At 38.5% G+C, this 19,186-nt stretch overlaps 1 protein-coding gene across 1 annotated transcript; it reads right to left on the bottom strand.

The window, feature by feature from the left end:
- Positions 1 to 375: 375 nt before the first annotated feature.
- On the bottom strand, positions 376 to 18,894 carry LOC129409144 (RNA-binding Raly-like protein). The gene is made up of 7 exons (XM_055154281.1): positions 18,791 to 18,894; positions 16,096 to 16,171; positions 5,202 to 5,252; positions 2,485 to 2,654; positions 2,294 to 2,407; positions 1,360 to 1,517; positions 376 to 1,175 (listed from the first exon to the last, which is right to left on the bottom strand). The coding sequence occupies exons 1-7, from the start codon at positions 18,810 to 18,812 to the stop codon at positions 1,143 to 1,145; spliced, it is 624 nt and encodes a 207-aa protein (XP_055010256.1). The 5' UTR covers positions 18,813 to 18,894; the 3' UTR covers positions 376 to 1,142.
- Between the last annotated feature and the right edge of the window lie 292 nt (positions 18,895 to 19,186).

Genomic DNA, 19,186 nt, shown 5'->3' with positions numbered 1-19,186 from the left:
AATGTGAACTTTGATCTTACTGCTGATCAGAGGGCTGCCTCTGGGCTAAAACCAATTCAGGAAAACTTACAGAAAGCAATTCAAATTTCCAAAAACACACACACGTTTGTAGGCAATAGGAAAAATACTTTTATTACTGATACAATGATCATTTCACCCAGCTTATCTAAATAGCCTAACAAACATGAACATAAAACACCATATCTTACATCAACGTAGAAAACTCAAAGTATTTCTAAATCAGACCATTTTAGATACCTATGCATTAGTGTACAATGGTTCGACCTTTACTTGTTAAAGTGCCAGTTAAAGACCCAGCATTATAAGGTCTTACAGTATAATGATGAGAATCAAGAATCACAGTACAGTCATTCATGTCTTTATGCACTTAAGTATTTATTTACCTAAGATCCTGGAGGCGTAACTAAAAAAAAACAATTAAAAATGGCCAAAGGTTTATTGTTTAAACCAAAAAAATAAGCATGCTGTGATTTGTTGATTAGGTGTTATGTATGTGTTTATTTTACAGTGTCTAATTTATTGTTGATTGTTGATATCACAAGGTCTTATTGTTGTTCAGACAGAGATCCTTCTGTTACATTATATTATTTGTCAAATCTTAGGTTTTATTTCAAATATTTGTTTTTAAATTATCCTTGTATGGTTCAGATTATCAGATTATCTTAATGGAGACATATTATGAAAAATATAATTGCATATATGTTTTAACTGTGTCATGGTTTTCCCTTTATTTGCATACTGAAAGTTGTATTTTGATTTGTTTGAGTAATTTTGTATTTGAGTTTCAGTGATGAAATTTATTTTTTAACCCTCTCTACACAGAAATGCTATGTTGCCATCTTACAAAAATAAAAACATGTAAATGAAATGGTACTATAAAGAAGCGGTGCCTTCCGCTTCTGCATTTTGTAACACAAAGTCAAGTTATAGTTTATTACTAAGTAGTGCCAGGGAGAAGCAGTCTTCTTTAAAAAAAGAAAACAAGATATAATTGAGGTGTCCAGTCAAGCTGTAAAAATAATCTTGTCTTTGTTGATACTGTTAAAGACATTTGTCTGATGATAGTTCTCATTCTCGTTTGGCACTTGCTCCATGATCTCCTCTGTACAGATTCAATATGTTCATATTTCTTCCTCAGAGTGATGATTGATCACCTGGAACATCAAAGGGGACAAGAAAACCATTTAGCAGACCATTTAGTCACAAGGGACATGAAATCTCACTGACTTAAAACTTAAACTGTTTTGGTTAAAAGAAGTGATTTCATTTGGTTCTTAAGTAGGTCAGATGTAATAAAAAGATACAATTAAAACCACAATGAGTGTGTTAGAAGCATACTGTGTGGTGGTCATCTGTCTCCAGCTCGGGGCTCTCTCTGTGGATTCGGTGGCGGTAGGGAGGGGACAGTGAGGAGCGGGAGTGTTCTGGGCTGCTGGCTGATGAGTACTGCTGAGAGTACTGAGAGCCAGCTGGACTGTCCTCTCTCACGGGAGAGCCTGAACATCGCACACAGCAGATGTGACAAATTTTAGAGACTGGAGAGTTTGGGATAAAAATGTGAAATGAGCGCAAAACAGAGCAGGACTCATGTCATGGGTGGTTGTACATGATTGACTGACAATCAATATTAAAGCAGAGTTACAGAATGAGTGAATGACATTATAAGAGAGAGATAAGAACTGTGAAACACCAAGGTCAATCAAATGAATAGGACAAATGGTAGTTGGATGATAACTCTTGTACATTGAAATTTTAAGATGTTATTTATTATTTATTGTTAACATTTTTGGTGCATTTATTGAGTACATTTACTGGTATGTATTAATAGAAGGATGAGTCTGTACTTCAACTGCGTTACTGATTAGTGTCCACAAGAGGGCTGCAGGTTTCTCTGCTTTGAACCTTCTTTGCACAGCTGTCTTTGAAACATGAGCCCCAGAACTTCAAAGGAGTCAAAAATATTGATACCCATATAATCGATACTAAACTAGATACTTTTTGAACAGATATTAATGAATGAAACTGAGCTATTTCAGAAGTAGTATAAGGAAAAATTAAGGAAAATATTTTGTGTTGAAAGTTACAGTGTAATGGAGAAGAGTAATATTATGTTGTTAATATGTCATCATAATCATAATTTGGTTGTTAATTAAGCAGATATCTGGAATTTTGCCTAAGACCTTTTTAAAATGTTTTTGAAGTGTTTATAGATTTCCTATCAGTCAATCCCATATCCAGAGGCGTGGATTGTCTTCATGAATGAGCAGCTCACCTTTGTGCTCTGTCCTCTGGGTGTCCATCCTGTCCAGACTGTCGAGCAGCCCATCGATCTGTGTCTTTATCAGAGTCAGCTCCTTCTTTATCACCTGCAGCTCCTCCAGGCCCACTGCAGCACAATAGGGAGCATTGTTAGGGAGGTCTGATTGGTATTATTTTCTGACACCTGCTAATGGTGGGACTTACACTTGGATGTGTTTGAACTTGAAGAGTGAGCTCTGGAGCATTTGGAGTGGCTTCTGTCCCGACTGTGTCTGTGTCTGGAGGAATAGCAGGAGGAGCGTGGACGTTTGGCTGGACTGGCCCCCAGCAGGACAGGAGATGAGGAGGCTGGGACACGCTGGGCATCATACACTCTAGAGAACATTTTAAACAACAAAACAACAAAAAATGTGTTTGTACAAAGCTTAAATATACATACAATAGTTAGAATTGAGAAGACACGAGAGACGGAGTGTTCCTTCCTATGAAATTATAGGGACAATTTTACTCTGAAGGGATGTCAGCTAAGAAAAAATGCTTTATACTTGAATTTTTATTTTAGGTTCATTTTCTTTTCTTGACATTGCCTCCTCCCAGTGGACAGCTCCATGTCTTTATCCGTCACTGAATGTAATTGGTTCTGTCAGGGCCAATCAATAGCTCCCTCCAGGCTGGTAGTGCTGCTGACAGTGGCTGTATCAGTCCAACCTCATAGTGCTTACAGAAACATACAATGCTCAAATTGTGAATGAGACCAAATGATTTGGTCTCACTGCAGTCAGTCAACTGCATCTGCCAATAGGACAGTTAGTGTTTGTATATAGTGAAACAGGTTTAACGAAGAAAAATGGGAAAAGCAGAAAGCATTAAGTTTGTTTCAACCATGTGTCACCTGTTTTTGCCAACACACCCACCAGTACTACACTTTTTCATTTGAAAGTGGTATTTCTTTATTGTGAAAGTTTATTACTTTAAGAAGAAAACCCAGTAAAATATTTCATGTTAATTTTATGAGTGTACTTAATAAAGGTATGCCAGAACCAACTCATTTCCTGCTGGGAAGCAGACATTGATATTTACTCAAGCGATGGTTATCAATCTTAACTTTACTTGGCTAGAGAAGCTGAGCCCTGTAGCTATGGTTTGTTCATTGCCAGGAGAGCTCTTACAACTGTGATGGTGTTTTCAGCTCAACTGTAGGAGCGAGGCATATAAACTGGCAGATCAGCCAGCCTGCGGTTCGGACATTTTCTCTGTGTCCATGTAATGGGTTAAACAATGTCCGCACATCAAACTATCAGTACTGTTTAAAACCAGGCGCCCCAATGTCACATATGGCTGCAGTGCATTAGCCCCATAAATGTGTGAGATTATAGGCTTTGAGCACTGTCCATGTGTTGGGACAGAGAAGCCAAAGACTTAGAAGAGTTTAAAGTACTTTAGAGTTGTTTGCATTAGATAGACAATGTGTTGCTATGCTGGCTTTGAAGTGTCATCTCATAAACCAAAGCTCAGACAATGAGAGACCCTAGACGACAGGGATTACAGGGAAAACTGTGTGTGTTGTCCCTATGGATTAGTGTGCACACAAAGTGGCTCTGTCAACTTGGTACATTATAACAGTGAAGTCACATTTCTGTCTTATTTACTAATAAAACAATTATACGCATGCAATGTCCACTGAAAATGTAGTTATGTTCTGGCCCCAGGCCTTTAGCTCATTTCCCTTGTGGAATATTTTGTGTTAAGTCTCGTCTGTTGCTGATGTCTGTTTTCCTCTGTGTGAGTTCTTGTCCTGGATTGGTGGACTGCTTTGAAGCACTGTTCCCCATTGGCTTATGGTCCCTGCTCCCCCTCTCCCTGATTGGAGGAGCATGATGTCACCACTTTGCCAATGAGCACACCTGCTGCAGCCCCACCTATTTAAGCCCTGCTCACCTATAATAATAATAATAATAATAATAATAAATCAGTATATATGTGTGTGTGTGTGTGTGTGTGTGTGTGTGTGTGTGTGTGTGTGTGTGTGTGTGTGTGTGTGTGTGTGTGTGTGTGTGTGTGAAAAAAATATAAATATATATTTACATATATACACACACCACTTTCATACTAGGCAATGTGGGTGAAGTGCCTTACCTAAGGACACAACAACAGTTTTTGTGACTGGTTCCCCACTGTGGCACCTGATTTTTCCAGCAGTCTCCCATCCAAGTACTAAGCAGACACAGCCCTGCTTAGCTTCTGAGATCTGACAGGATCAGGCTTTGACAAGCTGGTATGGCCACACCTGCCATTCTGAGTGGCTGCTCTTTGTGCTGTTTATGCCATTTTGTGTCATTTTGTGTGTTACACTGTCTCTGTCAAGTCTCTGTGCTTGACTCTGAGGGACTTGTTTAGTCTGTGTAAACTGTGTCTTGTTTTTTGTCACTACTGTGACTCTGTGTTTCTGAGACTCTCGATGAGTTAGGACTGACTTTGTCAAGATTTCATCCTGTAATTGTACAATTTGTTTTATTAAACTTGGCCTTTGTTATGCTTTTGTTTAAACCTTGTAAATTATGTTTTGTGTAAATATTTTAGATCTCTTTTGTTTAATTTACGTTTTACATTCCTTTTTGATTAAATTCATTAATTTTACCATTTTACCATCTTGGTATTTGTTACCTCTCTGACCCTGGCTGAACTGAGTACTAACAGTGGACATTTTTCATAAGTTGGCTTTGATGATCTGGTTCTGTATGCATTGTTATAAAAAATAGTACTGTACATGAAATAGCGAGAGAAAATGGGGAGAGACTAAAGACCACCAATACAATGCTGACAGGGAACCATGTGATGTATGTCATGATCTCTATGATACTTGGGCTTCCTCTTAGCTGTGCAAGCTGCCAGTGACTGCACTGTAACACTGTCTGTCTCACCTGTCATAGCAATCATCATGATAGCTGTCATATTCCAGGTCTGCATCTGATCTGCAGGAGAAGCACAAAGGGACAACGTCAGTAAAGGCACAAGTGAAAAGTCATATTTTAACAGATATCTTGACAGTAAATGCACCCCCCTGGAGTCATATGATATAATCTCTTCATCTGGAAAGAATACTGATTTGATGAGTGTCAGCCAGCTGGAAAAAAGACTTGTTCTGCTGCAGCATTCACTGTGTAAAAACCATACAAATCATAGTGTAGTCACAGTGAATACAGCCACTGTTTGCTCATTGAAACGTGCTGTACTCTGGGTTAAAGGCAGAACCTATTACCTTCAGTGAACAGTGACTGATGCTGGAGCTGCAGAAGTCAGCCCAAAGTGGTGACACTGGGCTGGGGTCAAATCATTGTGTGACCAGCCAGACCTCCGCGTTCCTGTCTTATCCAACACACTAGCAATAATGATCCCCCATGATTTACACAGTAGTCCTGTTGCTTTTGACTCACTCCAGTCAGTTATATCTATGTTGGCCTAGGTGATATGGTGCTAAAAATCAAATAATGATCTCATCTCTTTGACATTATTCCAGTTAGATGATATTGTAATATTGTGATTCACTGCTTTGTTGTTTAAGGGAGCATTTTACTTCTGAAGGATTTTAATTGCTAACACATAACATATTTATATCACCATATTACCTTTTATTGTTGTAAAAATGCTATATTTGCCAAAAACAATGTATTAACATGTTTTATAACTTTCACTTCCATTTTTGATGCCCTAAGTCTCCCCTCTGTGCTTAATTACTTCCCTTCAGAGCGCAATCACAATCAGCATGCATCCCACTAATGAAACTACTGCACATTGCATCAGGCATGACAAGTTGTTGAGAACTGATGTGTGGGTGATGTAGGCTTGTATGCTGAGCATTGGACAGAATTTTATAATTAACCGTAAGGAAGGTTCGAATAGTGCCTAGGAGAGAGCTAAATTACTGAAACAGGCATGGATGCATGGATAAAACCTCTTCAGGTATGTTTTGGGAGAGAGGACAGAGAGAATGGTAGAAAGTTCCAAAAAATCTACTTTCCATAATACCCTCCTTTTATATCAGTTTGCTCAAAAACTGATACAGAACCAAATACTCCCTCACTGAAAATATGGAAAGAGAGTCTGATGGAAGGTTAAATGGAGAGGATGAAGCAGTGATTGAGTAATGGGACAGTTTTGTTTGTACTGTCTGCAACTGTCTAAATGTTTAAGTGTTTCTGTGTTAATTCGGTTAATGTTACACCTCACTGTTTTTGTCATTGTTTTGTTTTGTTCTGTCTTTGGTTGAAGAGGCTCTAATAAATTTTCCAGGAGGCCTGACTTCACTTATTCTTTTTTCTGTCATTTTACAGTTACATGAAGCCTCAACGTTAACACAAGGAAGTCTGATCTGTTCCAATAGATTAAACCTAACAGTGAGAGGTAGGATTACTCGCCAATAAGCACACAGTTCTATTACTAGTTCTAATCCTGCTGTCCATGGGGCTTTCTCATATTCTTCAATTTTTTCCTTTTCAAGCTGTTGTTTGTGTGTTGTTGATATTGGTTACATGTGCATATCTTCTATGTTTACACATGCTGTCAAATCAGTACTTAACAGTTTTTAGATGACTGGATTTGAAAATGCATGTCAGATGTAATTAACTGAGCAGCTGAACATGTCACTGATGTGATGTTACCATTTAACAGAAACAGCTTCTTTGATGAAATGTGTCTCTGGGATAAATGTGTTAGACCAAAGGCTGTACTACCTTTGTGTCACAGAAATTTCTTACCACAATTACTTAAGTGCCAAGGCAGTGCATTAGACATGGTTGACAATAAATCATTATAAAGTGTGTATGTGTAATCATGAGGCAAACATACTGATTCGTATTGAATGAAGCATCACATTGATTTATGGGATTGGCAAGTGTCTTTTAATTTTGGCAAATTGATCAGACAGTGTTCTTGTGTGACAGTGTTTGCTGCCCACCTTGACACTTTCAGTCCAGTGATAAATGATGACTGCTGTGGTCTTTTGTACTGTTCTCAAAATGACTTCCCTAGTCTGTCACCAAGAGTATGTCCCCCAAAGCACCAAAAATGATCACAGCTATACAGGCACCCACACTGTAAAAACACTGCTGTATCAGTACAGTTCATCTGTTATGTACTTTACTACTTAAATGTGAAATCCTCAGCATGTTATTAACAGATTACCTGCATTCTGGTACATTTTTGAGCTTCTAAATTTAAAATATAAAACACATTTGTGATTATTAGTGTGTGATTTTGTTGAGTACATTCTCATTTTGCAGAAGTTCTGTTTCTGTTTGTGCTGTTTTGGCCAAAGAGAAGGTCAAACAGCACAAACCAGACTCATGTTATGCTTGTCTAGCTCAGCATTGTGTGACAGAAATACATTTTTTTTTAATAAGTATGGACCAAAGCACTTTCTTCCCCTGATAAATGTGTCATGCAGAAGAATAAAGAGAATAGTGCACTGTGCTGATTGAGATGAGAGCTGATTGACTTTGATGGAGACGAGGAGGCTGCAGTTCTGTCTTCCTTCAGACAGTGTCTGAGGACAGACACCCGGCTAATCTAGTCTCCTCTTTCCTTTCATTTAAACACAGTCCATCTTAGACTTTGTAAATGCCTCACATAGGAATTACAAAAGAATCTGACACCAAAAATATAGATACATTTTTATCTCATTCTTATGATCAGTAGGGATGCATAGTCACAATGTTGATACAATTTCAATGCATTCTAGCCTTCAAAAGAACAAAAACAACTCTTCTTCTCTCCATCTCTTCTCCATTCAAATATAGTAGAGTTATAGAGCTGTTCTCTGTGAAAGTATTGAGTTTTTATTGTGAGCATTGTATTGAATAAGTGCATATTATATTGAGTATTGTTGCATCTCAGGCTCAGTTATGGGAACCGTTATTTGAACTGTTTAGTCACAGTGTGGACAATAGAGACAGAGACACCTCTCCTCTCTCACTCATCCACTGTGGGTAGTCTATGTAGAGCTCATACATATATATCCTCAATACATCAAGGTTAAATAATCGTCTCAGTAAAATGAATAGATAAAGCTACCCTCTCAAGTGGAAGTAGCCCTGAACGTCTGGTGACTCTTTAGGTTTGATTACACCCAGCATGTGTCAGCAAGGGGGGAAGAAGAGACTCGTAATGAAAAGGAGAGCTGGAGAGTGCCGCTGCATCAATAAAATATTGAACTAAAGCCAAGACTAGAAAACAGACAGTACATTTAAGACAACAGGCACTCATGCAGGGAAGTGGTGTGCCAATGAAGGTGTCACCCCTTTCCTTTTATCCTTCATACTCTAGCTTGCTGCAAGGGTATTGAGAGGACAGGATCAGATGCCTTCTGATAAGTCCGTATGAGGTGGTCAGCAAAGATTATTATTTTCTATGTTGATGCTATTGGTTTCAGCAGTAATTTGTTAAAAGGTGATCTCAAAATTGTGGTTTCTTTTTTGGGCCCTACTTTTGTAATAGCAAATTTAATACATCACAGTACTGTTTTCCATGTTATTTATTGCACTTCAGTAATCATGCTTTTATAATAAAAGTACCAGCACCTGCTACACCAGTACAGTTTTAATATTAGGATGTCCAGATGATCAAATCAAAGATATATATTTTTTGGCATATCGCCCAGCTCAACAAAATAGCCACCCCTGTGCACAAAGTCAGAGGAATGAGTGGCATTGTCCCACAGCTGTTGGGTGGGGACATTCCTGGCTGGTATACAGGGTTCCAAGGATCAGCCTGGTGAACATGGCACGGTTTGGGTCTGATTAGTAACATGTGAACAATGTCAGAGTTTGAATAGGATTGAGGGGTTGAATAAATTGGTCTGTTTTTAGCACCGGAGATCAGTCATGGAAACATGGTTGTAATGACATAGCTATTATAAAATGCGCATTAAAGCAATGGTCCACATGGGCAGTGGCAGCACATTATTTGCATAGACTATTCTTATTGAGATATGCAGCATAAGATAACTATATAACATTTATATTGCATGGCTATTGAATATTTCAGACAAGCCATGTAAGTGGAAATTAATTAATTAATGGAATTTCTCTCTTTAAAGGTCCTATATTACGCAAAATTGACTTTTGTGTGCTTCAAGCCATGTTATAATGTTCCTACTTCCTCAAAAAACACACCCAGAGTTGTGTTTTGTTTCATTCACCCATGTTTGAGTAATCCTGATTTATTAGTCTGTCTACATCTCCAAAGCTCAAAATGCTCTGTTCTAACTTAAGATGTCTTGAAGCACTAGTTATCAAGTTAACAGCTAACTTTTACCTTTAGTTCTGCAGTGACTGGCAATTCCAGGGCCAAATTATTCTAGTGAAGGTGTATAAAGTTTAAAAACACAGTGGAGCACTTCCTGTATTACCACATGACATCACAAGGAGGAACAGAATGTGTTCTGTTTGAGAGAAGAACACAATCTAAATATGCAGGGTTTGTGCATTAAGTCCAGCTATGTTTTTGTTGAGGAAACAAAATTATAACACATAAAAAATAACATAATATGGCCCTTTAAACAACACTGGTCAGTGTAATAGAAACTACACAAGTAAAATTTTAAATATTCAAGAACTAGGGCTTACAAATGACTTCATTAATTTGACTCTTGTGCAAAGTGACCATCAAACAGCAAAAAGCCCTCATATAATGACAATACAAATGATGAAAAATGGCACGCAATTTGGAGTGTTAGTATGGGAGTTTGGCCTAATCTTGCAGTCTCAGTGATTAGAGTGGGGTGATTGGCGCCATCTGCACACAGCTCCTAACACAGTCAGAAAGGACTTTTGATACTTTAACATCACAAAACTGTCAGAGGTTCAGATAGTATATGCACTAGGCTCACTCTGGAAGATCTTCTACCTCAAGTTAACCATTCATGAAAACCTGAAGGTCTTGCTGTGGGGAGTAATTGGAAACTTCAGAGATTAGAACATTTAGTACTAATTAGTTACCTAACCGCCACAGTAAGGTGACAGCTGCCGTACGGCACTCACTTGAGCCCTTTCTTCTTTCCCATCACCAGCTCACAGGCTCACACCGCACACAATCAGAAAGCAGAGTTAAAAAGGTTATTCATCCTCTTCCTGTAATTAATCCTGTAGCCTTCTCAGCTCTGCTCTGTCAAGTCACTGTTTCAGTCTCAAGTCCTGAACTATTGTGCTTTACTAGAATTACTGAGGAATTAACAGCTAAAAGTCTTTTATCGTCTTCCATGAAGGGCAAAATTTTTCTGGGCTGTGATATGCTGCTTGCTCATTTCAAGGAAGAAATATAATGACGATACTAATAACAAGTTGTGCCTTACTTTAAAGGAGCACTAATATTTCAGTGGGAAGGCTCTATGGCAATTTTATGACTTTGTCTGGAATGTTTCACAGTATGGCATTAAAGATATATCCATATTGACAAGCAGGAAACACCACCTGGCCAACTTATTGGTCATATCTGTAGAGAAACTTGCTCACAGAAAAAATGTAATGCTGAGCAATAAAGCAATCGTAATGGGATAAAAGCATGTAACACAAGTTTAATACCATTCTATGGAACGTTCAGCAAAGTAATCTCTATGGTGCCCCAAAGTGGTGCTAAAGTCTGGTATCTATTTCTCTTTGCTCCAGTATTGCTAGCATTTCAATTTGCCACATCTTGTACTGCTTTCTATGTTATTCACTGGAGCATTGAGATCAGCAGTACTATAGTGAACATAATGATCGCACATAAACAGCTGACTGTGCCCTTCCTGTTACTGATGTGGTCACATGTGCATGGCTTTGTGTTTGCTCTGCACTCTTATGGGACAGTACATTAGGCTGCTCCGGGCACTCTATTCTTTGTATCTCTCATATTCAACACTCCACAGCTGAGTCCCTCTGGTGCCCTCACAAACTCCTATTACCCCCTGTGCTGCTGACGGAGGCCTTTTACAGAAGCCCTCTTCAACCATCTCATGCTCCTGCACACTTGTTAGATGCATTTCTTACCCTCTGCAAACTTTTTAATCATTTTGCTGTGCAATCAATTTCACCTTTGACCTTTGTAACCATAGTAAAGCCTCAAAATAAACATAACACCAACAAATAAATATTACCACCATTTAATGAATACTGTCTGATTATAAATCCCATATTGCTGACAATAAAATCTGGTACCGCTTTTTCCCCACGTAGCCAGTATTGGATTCCTCATATATTATATTCCCCTAATACAATAAAAAGATCTGTAAAACTGCAGACACAATCAATTGTTGAATCTAATACAAAAACTTTTATAAACAGTTTTCCAGTTATATTTTTATAGACCCACCTACAGCAAGTTGTCCTTTTCTTGGGGTTTCAGACCCATTTACTGGTCGACATCATTTCTGTTGAAGTTTTTGTCCCTGAGAGGCAGATCGCTCCCTAAGCTGACTGTCTAAACCCAAGCTGCTATTGATTGTCCTTCCTCAGGCCTTCACACAGCCATTCTGATGACACATTAAATGTGGTATAAGTCATTAAGAGCCCCAGGTCTCCAGTCTCACCTGTCTCATTCACAATATATTGACACGTTGTTCTCAGACTAAGTTTTATTTTCCTTGCAGCCTGGAGGCGTGGCTGACAGATGCCTGTGCTGAACAGTGGAGCATGTGTGTATCAGTGCTGTACACAGTGGCTGTGTGCAGTTGTTATTGTGGACTTATGTTGTGTATGTGTTGAGTCTCAGTGCGTCCTCCCTCCTGCCCCGGGGGCTCCCAGCCCATTTCCTGTTGTGCAGTGTGATAAGTTTCCCTGTCAGATCCTCCCAGCACCACTATATTTCTGATAAGCTCCACTGCTAGTTTTCCCGACCTATGGCACAGAGATCAATTTGAGATTGATTCAGAATGCCCTGCTGGGCCGAGCTGCAAGATCAATTTGAGATGGATTGTTCACGCCAGGGGGCCAATGACACGCAGCGCAGTGCTCACTTGCTTCCTCTCCTCTCCCTCCTTCACCTCTCTCTCTCTATCTCTCTCCTTCTCTCTTACACTCCTTCTCTCTCTCTCTCTGTCTCTCTGTCTCTCTCTCTCTCTCTCTCCTTCTCTTGCTCTCCTTCAACTGTTCATTTTAGTGGTTTAGTACATCATTTGTCTAGTAGTGGTTTCACACTTGTCCCTTCTTTGTTTGTCATCTGCACTTTATTTACATCAGACTTTAATCCTGTCTCTTCCCTCCCGGCTCACCTGCTGCCTTTACTGCCACAGCTGCAGTGGGCATCGTGATGACTTCATTAGCACAGGGACTATACACCAGGGGATAAGATAAGGCTGCAGCACACTGTGGATATACAAATGCATAGAGCAACAGGAAAGAAGTGAGAACCAACTCAGCGTGGTTCTGGCCTTTTTGTTCATGGGTCCTGAACAATTGATGTCACCTCGGTTCACCCATGACCTTATCTTCACCAAACAGGATTTTGACAACAGAACGGACATGATCCCTCTGCTCTCTGTTCCATTTTCCTCTTCACAGTGTTTGTGACTCAGACCTGAAATCATTGCTTTCTCCTCTCTTCTGCACACTGACCTTTCCCCAGCAGTGCATCCATTGACCTTTGCAAAACCGCCACCAGGGCCAAGAGGAATACCCAGGTTGATGCGGCTTCATTGCAAACAATGCTCACAATTAAAAACAAACAAGCAATGTAGCCTCATTGTGAAGAATATTAATTATACATAAGAATAGGCCTGTCACAATAACAAATCTTAAAGCGCAATATATTTCTAGAGATATACTGCAATAAACAATAATATTGAAACTACTTTATGCCACTGACACAATAACAATAATGCAAGATCATCTTAGTAAACCATTTTTAAATAGATAGTATAATTCAAAGGGCCTGAGGTGCAACAAATAAGTTAGCAGAATTAGCCACAGAAGATTTTATTCAACCTTCTACATCTCCCTCATTCTCCCCTCTTTTACAAAGAAACTGCACATATGATAAATATTGACCTGTTCCAGCTTTCATATACTGAACAATAAGTCAATATAGTAATTATCATGACAAGCCTATTTAAGAAAAAAATAAAACATGATCTATTCTATGTTTTTTCTTTGTTATCTTATGCAGAGATGATGCAAAGGATAGAAACCCACCCTAATGCTCATTCAGAAGAGACATAAAAAGCAATACTACCTGCAGTATTTGTCCCTATAGACTTATGAATCATTATGGTTCATTGATTTCTGTGTAAAAAAAACATTACTACTGAGAATAAAACCCACCTTAAAACCCTTTGTAGAGTGTACACTTCATTTCACTCAATTTTGTGATCTTGCAGACACAAGCAAAATGCACACGCCACAAAAATGTAGTACTTGTTTTTCCATAGATGACCTGTAACTTCTCCACATATAGATAAGTTTAATGCCAAAATATTCTCTGCAACACCAGTGGAGACAAGTAGGTCACGTACCTTCACAGTGCTCTTTAAACTAATATCGTAAACATAACATTTTCTACAACCCAAACTAATATATGTTGCTACAAACCCCTATCCCCTGAAAATGATCTTCACAAGCCTGTATCAGCTGACTGATGTCTAAAGCAGTCTTCAAACTCCTCTAGGATCCAAAGAAGTTCAGTCCAGTCCTAACCTGTTTTTGATTTCACCTCTTGGGAGCCTGCTGCCTGTGTGCACCAACAGATTTACGAGTAACATTAGCAAATACTGCAGTATCATAACAACTAAGTGAAATGGGGCAAGGAAGGGGCTGTCAAAAGGTCTTTAACTGCAATTTCAAACTACAGCCACTATAGTATATTATGCTATGTTTACGTGCACCAAAAATCTAATTATTTTTGATCAGTAAAATGTCATGCAGACTGTAGTAATCTGATTTATTTCTGATTATTTAAACCTGTGTAGGCGTTGACAAGGAGAATTTTGCATAAATACACATAAATGAAAGAGAAAAATATAAATATTGAATTAGTTACTTTAAAATTCATACTGTAATCCAAATGCGACAGTTCCTCTAAAAATCCAACTGATCTTTAGTGGTCATGAAAATGTACTCGATATTGGGGTTATCAATAATGTGGGGCTCACAACCTGTTAACTGACACTGACCAAAATCTACATGACAGATGCATCACTTCCATCCAAATTCCAGCTCTTTTGATAATCAGCAGAGATGACAGTGTTAATGAAATGAGCCAATGGAAAAAAGACAGAAGTACAAGACAGATACAAGAGAGCAGATGTTGGGCACACTGATGGGGCCAGTGTCCTCAAACCCCACTCTCGACTGACTGCCAAAGTAGGGCACAGTGTGAAATGAGCACAGAAATAGTTCATTCTTAATACAACATGCTACATAATATAGTGTGATTATTTATTTGTTTAGTCTGATCCAACTATTGTTTTATGCATCTGATGAATGAATGAGCAGAGATCATGGGTAGATAAATAGGAATATTTAGGGAGAAATACACAAACCCTACTTACCCTACTGTCTCTTATATGCTCAACTTCATATACCCAAAGGAAGGGTCTGAGTTAGACCTACATGTTTACAGCACATTATTGAGAGAGACTCTCCAGTGGTTGTATTGTCTGTAGGTCTATCTTACAATTTTGGATGCATATTTAAAGTCTCGTCCATATTCTAATCCTATAAGTAGAATAGTAGAATAAGTATTTTATTTAGCTCATTGTTTAGCTCACTGTTTTTTTATTTAGCTAACTTCAACTTTTATTCATATTTTTATTCATGTATTATGTGAAACTGAACACTGTTACTTGTCACATATTTTTAAATAGCCATTTACTTATTTATTTATTTATTTATTGCAGGCCATTTGGTGTTTGGTGCAGATGTGTAAAGGCAAGGTATAAGGATTGGTGCTTCACAGCAAGGATTATTCATTAAAAGTATACCACAGTCAGTTTATTTTTTTACCTAAAATGTCAGATTGCAGCAGCTTCATGGTCTGGTGTACCATGTTTGTATTTAGTCTTTGTTTGCCTGTGCTCACAGTGGAGCCGAGGCATGAACTGTCCTCATTAATGCATGGCTGTAGGCTGTTATTATACCTGAATGAGTGAATAAGGCTCGGGGGTTAGAGGGAGACACAAATAGAAACAACAGCGGAAGAGGCAGGTGTAATACGGAGTTTTACTCTTCATGCACATATGTGATTTTTCGTACATTCAAGCAGGCATGATTGTACAGCAACATATATTTAGGTGCAGGTGTTGATCTGTCAAAAGCATAGATTACTATTCAGAACAATGTGATGCAAAACAACAAATGCAGAATTTGCATACTGAGTGTAAATTGGAAGGGCGTTTTGATTCTATTAGAGTGAATGTGTTTTCCTTTGAATAAAATGTATCAGGGCATTTTCATCTGTGTTGCACTGAAGGCATATTTCTCTGTCCTTGTAGATTTGATAGGATTTCTAAAGTACAAAATGGTGTCATCTTAAGAAATAGGATTCTGGTAAATTATACACCCACCCAGAGGAACATCTGTTGCCTTTGCGTTAGGAAGATACTGTAACGATGTCTCACTAAGAGATCCTGTTAAGACACATGAGGTACAAAAGCACTATCAAAAGCATGAAAGGTAGTAGAAAAGTTTACTGCTTAAGTAATCGCAATTCGCACACATGTGCAATATGTACATGAAGATAGAAACAGCCTCTTGATAATTGATTGATGCTGTTGCTTAGATGTGTTGGTTTGCAAATACAAAGGAGAAAATGTAACTGAACTTTGGAGAGTGAAGATGGTTAACTCACCCGTAAGTGCTGGTGTTACTCCTCTTACTGGCAGCTCTGGAGCGGCTCGACTTCAGCTCTCCACTCACACTCATGTCTGCAGAGAAAAGACAATACACAGCATGACTCACTGTGTGAGCTACGAAATCTGTAAAACAGGACTCGTGTTACACACCAGAAAACAGATTTACATTATTTAGAGAGATTCTCCAGTGACTGGACTGGTTGTATGAACTATCTAACCTCAATGGCCCAATTACTGTTGATTCTCAGACTCTCAAAAAATGCTAATTTGTAATGTGTCAAATTTTATTTTACTTTTGACTGACGTTCACACAACTTGTGTATGAAAATATTCCACTGATTTTATTACATTATGCTTCATCAAGCAACTATTAGAGTTGACAAGGCTAATCCTTTTGTTTTCATGTTGATTATCTTTGCAACAAATCTTTCATTTTGATGCCTACAATTTTTGTGCCAGTGTCATCATAATTCTGATCACTACCCAACAAATGCTTAAAATGTTGATTAGTTGTCTTGATTACAGTGGATGCCAGCACAGGATGTCTCCTTGCTTTCTTCACAAACAGTGTGTTAAAATGCAATAAAAGAGCGCAGAGAGGACGAGGTAGGGCTGGTCCGACACGGACAGATGGGCGCTGAATGGGCTGTGACTGGGCCAGCTGCACATACACTCACACAGAGCCACTGTCAAATGGCTGCAAGCTACAATTAATTAAGTATGGCTCTGAATGTGAAGAACAGACACGTGCTCCGGCCTTTCCCTCCCGCTGCAATGAGCTCTCTCTGACAGAGTAAACGCACAGGAATCTGCTGCAGGACTCAGGACTTAGATATTGGAACTTAATCTTTGAAATTACCTTAATCATATCTATTGAAAACTTTATGTTTTATATATTCATTTGATGGGAGTGAGTTGTACAGATCAGAATATGAACACAAACCCAACATGATGATTCCTAATATTGTACAACAATAACTAAAAGTAAACATACTGTTCTACAAGGTGATAAAATATAATCTGAAGATAAAAGCATAATGTGTCTGAAACTGTGTATGACTTCAGTATCTCAGTGTGGTGCCTGTATTATACTGCATGATGAGCCATAAAACAGGAAGAGGAGCAGACTGCTGCTGAGCGCAGTGGTCGAGCGCAACAGGAACAAAACATCAGAAGATCTCAGGAGGTAATCAGGCTACAGCATTGTGAACCCATGCAGCCCTATGCCCTGGCAGTTAACACCCCATAGAAAATGTTTCTTATTAGGAGGTTCTGTTACTACATATACTATCATTTGTGAAATGCATCAAAACCTTTAACACTAAAATACTAAATACTGCAAATCTTTAGCTGTTCATGGACACAGTGGCAAAATAATAAATCTAAGACAGATTAAATTGAGCAATAGACACATTGGTGATGCATTTTTCAGATGGCTTTTTATTCAAGGCTTTAGTCCGACATATTTATTTCACAACATATTCAACTGTTGTAACTCAAATTCAAAATACATATTTTGATATTTTGAAAAATTATGTAAAATAGGCTTTAATATAATCAAGAAGAGGGCTGAGGGTAACATCTATACCAATTAGTATATGAATTGCCACAGGGGAGATCCGCTGTGGCAGTCCCAGAAGGAAAAGCCAAAAAGAAAGGCCAGGTTGACAATGGCAATCTATGGAGGTTTCAATGAGAAGGTACCAAGGTCAAACACACAAAACACATTCAGCCATAACCAATGACTGTCTCATGCCACATGAGGTCTGTGGGGCATACTGTGCATCAGCGCCACACAAAATAACACAGAGAGAGGTGAGAGGTGAGAGATACAGGATATGAGAATGGTAAATGCGTAAATCAGGTTATATATAGCCCAGTGTGGTTGCTATTTAAATCTGCTTTCTTTCTTTACCCTAGAGAATAAAAGAGAAATTTAAAAAAATGCTTTACATGATACCTTACTCTGTCCTCTAGGCTTACATAGTGACCCACTGTAGTTACTGTTGACAGACACAGTAATATTTCATATAGGCTACTCACCATCTTCAAATGTAATATACCAAACTTTACTGAGATTTCATAATTGAACATAATTAGTCTATTTCAGTTCCTGTGCTAGATTGGTGTGACTTATTAGAGATAATGTTGAGTGTTTATTTAAATGTGTGGTTAATATTGCATTTGCTCATCTCTTGATTACTGCTGGGAAACTTAAAAACCAATCCCAAAACACATTTTATACAATGATCAAATAGATGTCAGTGATGATATGATGGGTTGATGGATTTATACAGAACAAAACAAAAAAACATGGGATGAGTTTACCAACATGCAGATTTTGTAATTAGACCTATAACTTCTCTGTGTAGTAAAAGTCTATAGTGTGTACATAGATATAAAAGTGTGAGTATTGTTGTTTCATACATAGAAAAACTTTGTGAGATAGGTGGTCAGACCTGTACTTGATGCATAGCACCTGATACTAAATGAACATGACAAATCTCTGCACATGCATCCAACACATTCATATCAGAAACACAGGTGTAAAAGAGGAAACACAGGTGTAAAAGACATATGGTGGACTGCTCATAAGAGACTGATGAGAGGAGTCTGTCTGATGAGGTGTGAGACAGCCACATCCGTGCACACCTCCACTACATGCACAAAAAATATAACCTGCATACTCACATCTGGGGCTGAACAAGGTCATGTTGATGACACAAAATGATCTCTGGAGTGATGGTAGAGACTGAAGCTGCAGGCGACCCTCTCCTCTTTCTCTCTGTATTGTCTGTGTGTCTTCTTCACTCCTCTGTGCCAGTGCTGAGGCAGACATTCAGCTGTGCTACTACACACTCTCTGACAGACCAGCCACAGAAGCTCCAGGGGACTAAACCAAATGTTCACATTAGGTGGGGGTGGCCATGGGAAAGACTATTTTCAAAAAAGTGAGAGATGATTAAAGGAGCTAGTTCACCCTCAGCAACAGGCTTTTCTGTTTTCAGTCTATCTTTTCTTTTCTTTTTTACTTTTTATTAAATTCATTGAATTCATGTTCGAAAAATATAATTTATTTAGAAATAC

Source organism: Boleophthalmus pectinirostris, unplaced genomic scaffold (genome assembly GCF_026225935.1).
Source record: "Boleophthalmus pectinirostris isolate CB_2022bp ecotype Guang Dong unplaced genomic scaffold, ASM2622593v1 HiC_scaffold_19, whole genome shotgun sequence".
In the NCBI taxonomy this organism is placed as follows: Eukaryota; Metazoa; Chordata; class Actinopteri; order Gobiiformes; family Gobiidae; genus Boleophthalmus; species Boleophthalmus pectinirostris.
The sequence above is the reverse complement of the archived record's forward strand: the minus strand, read 5'-3'. Positions and strand labels throughout refer to the sequence as shown.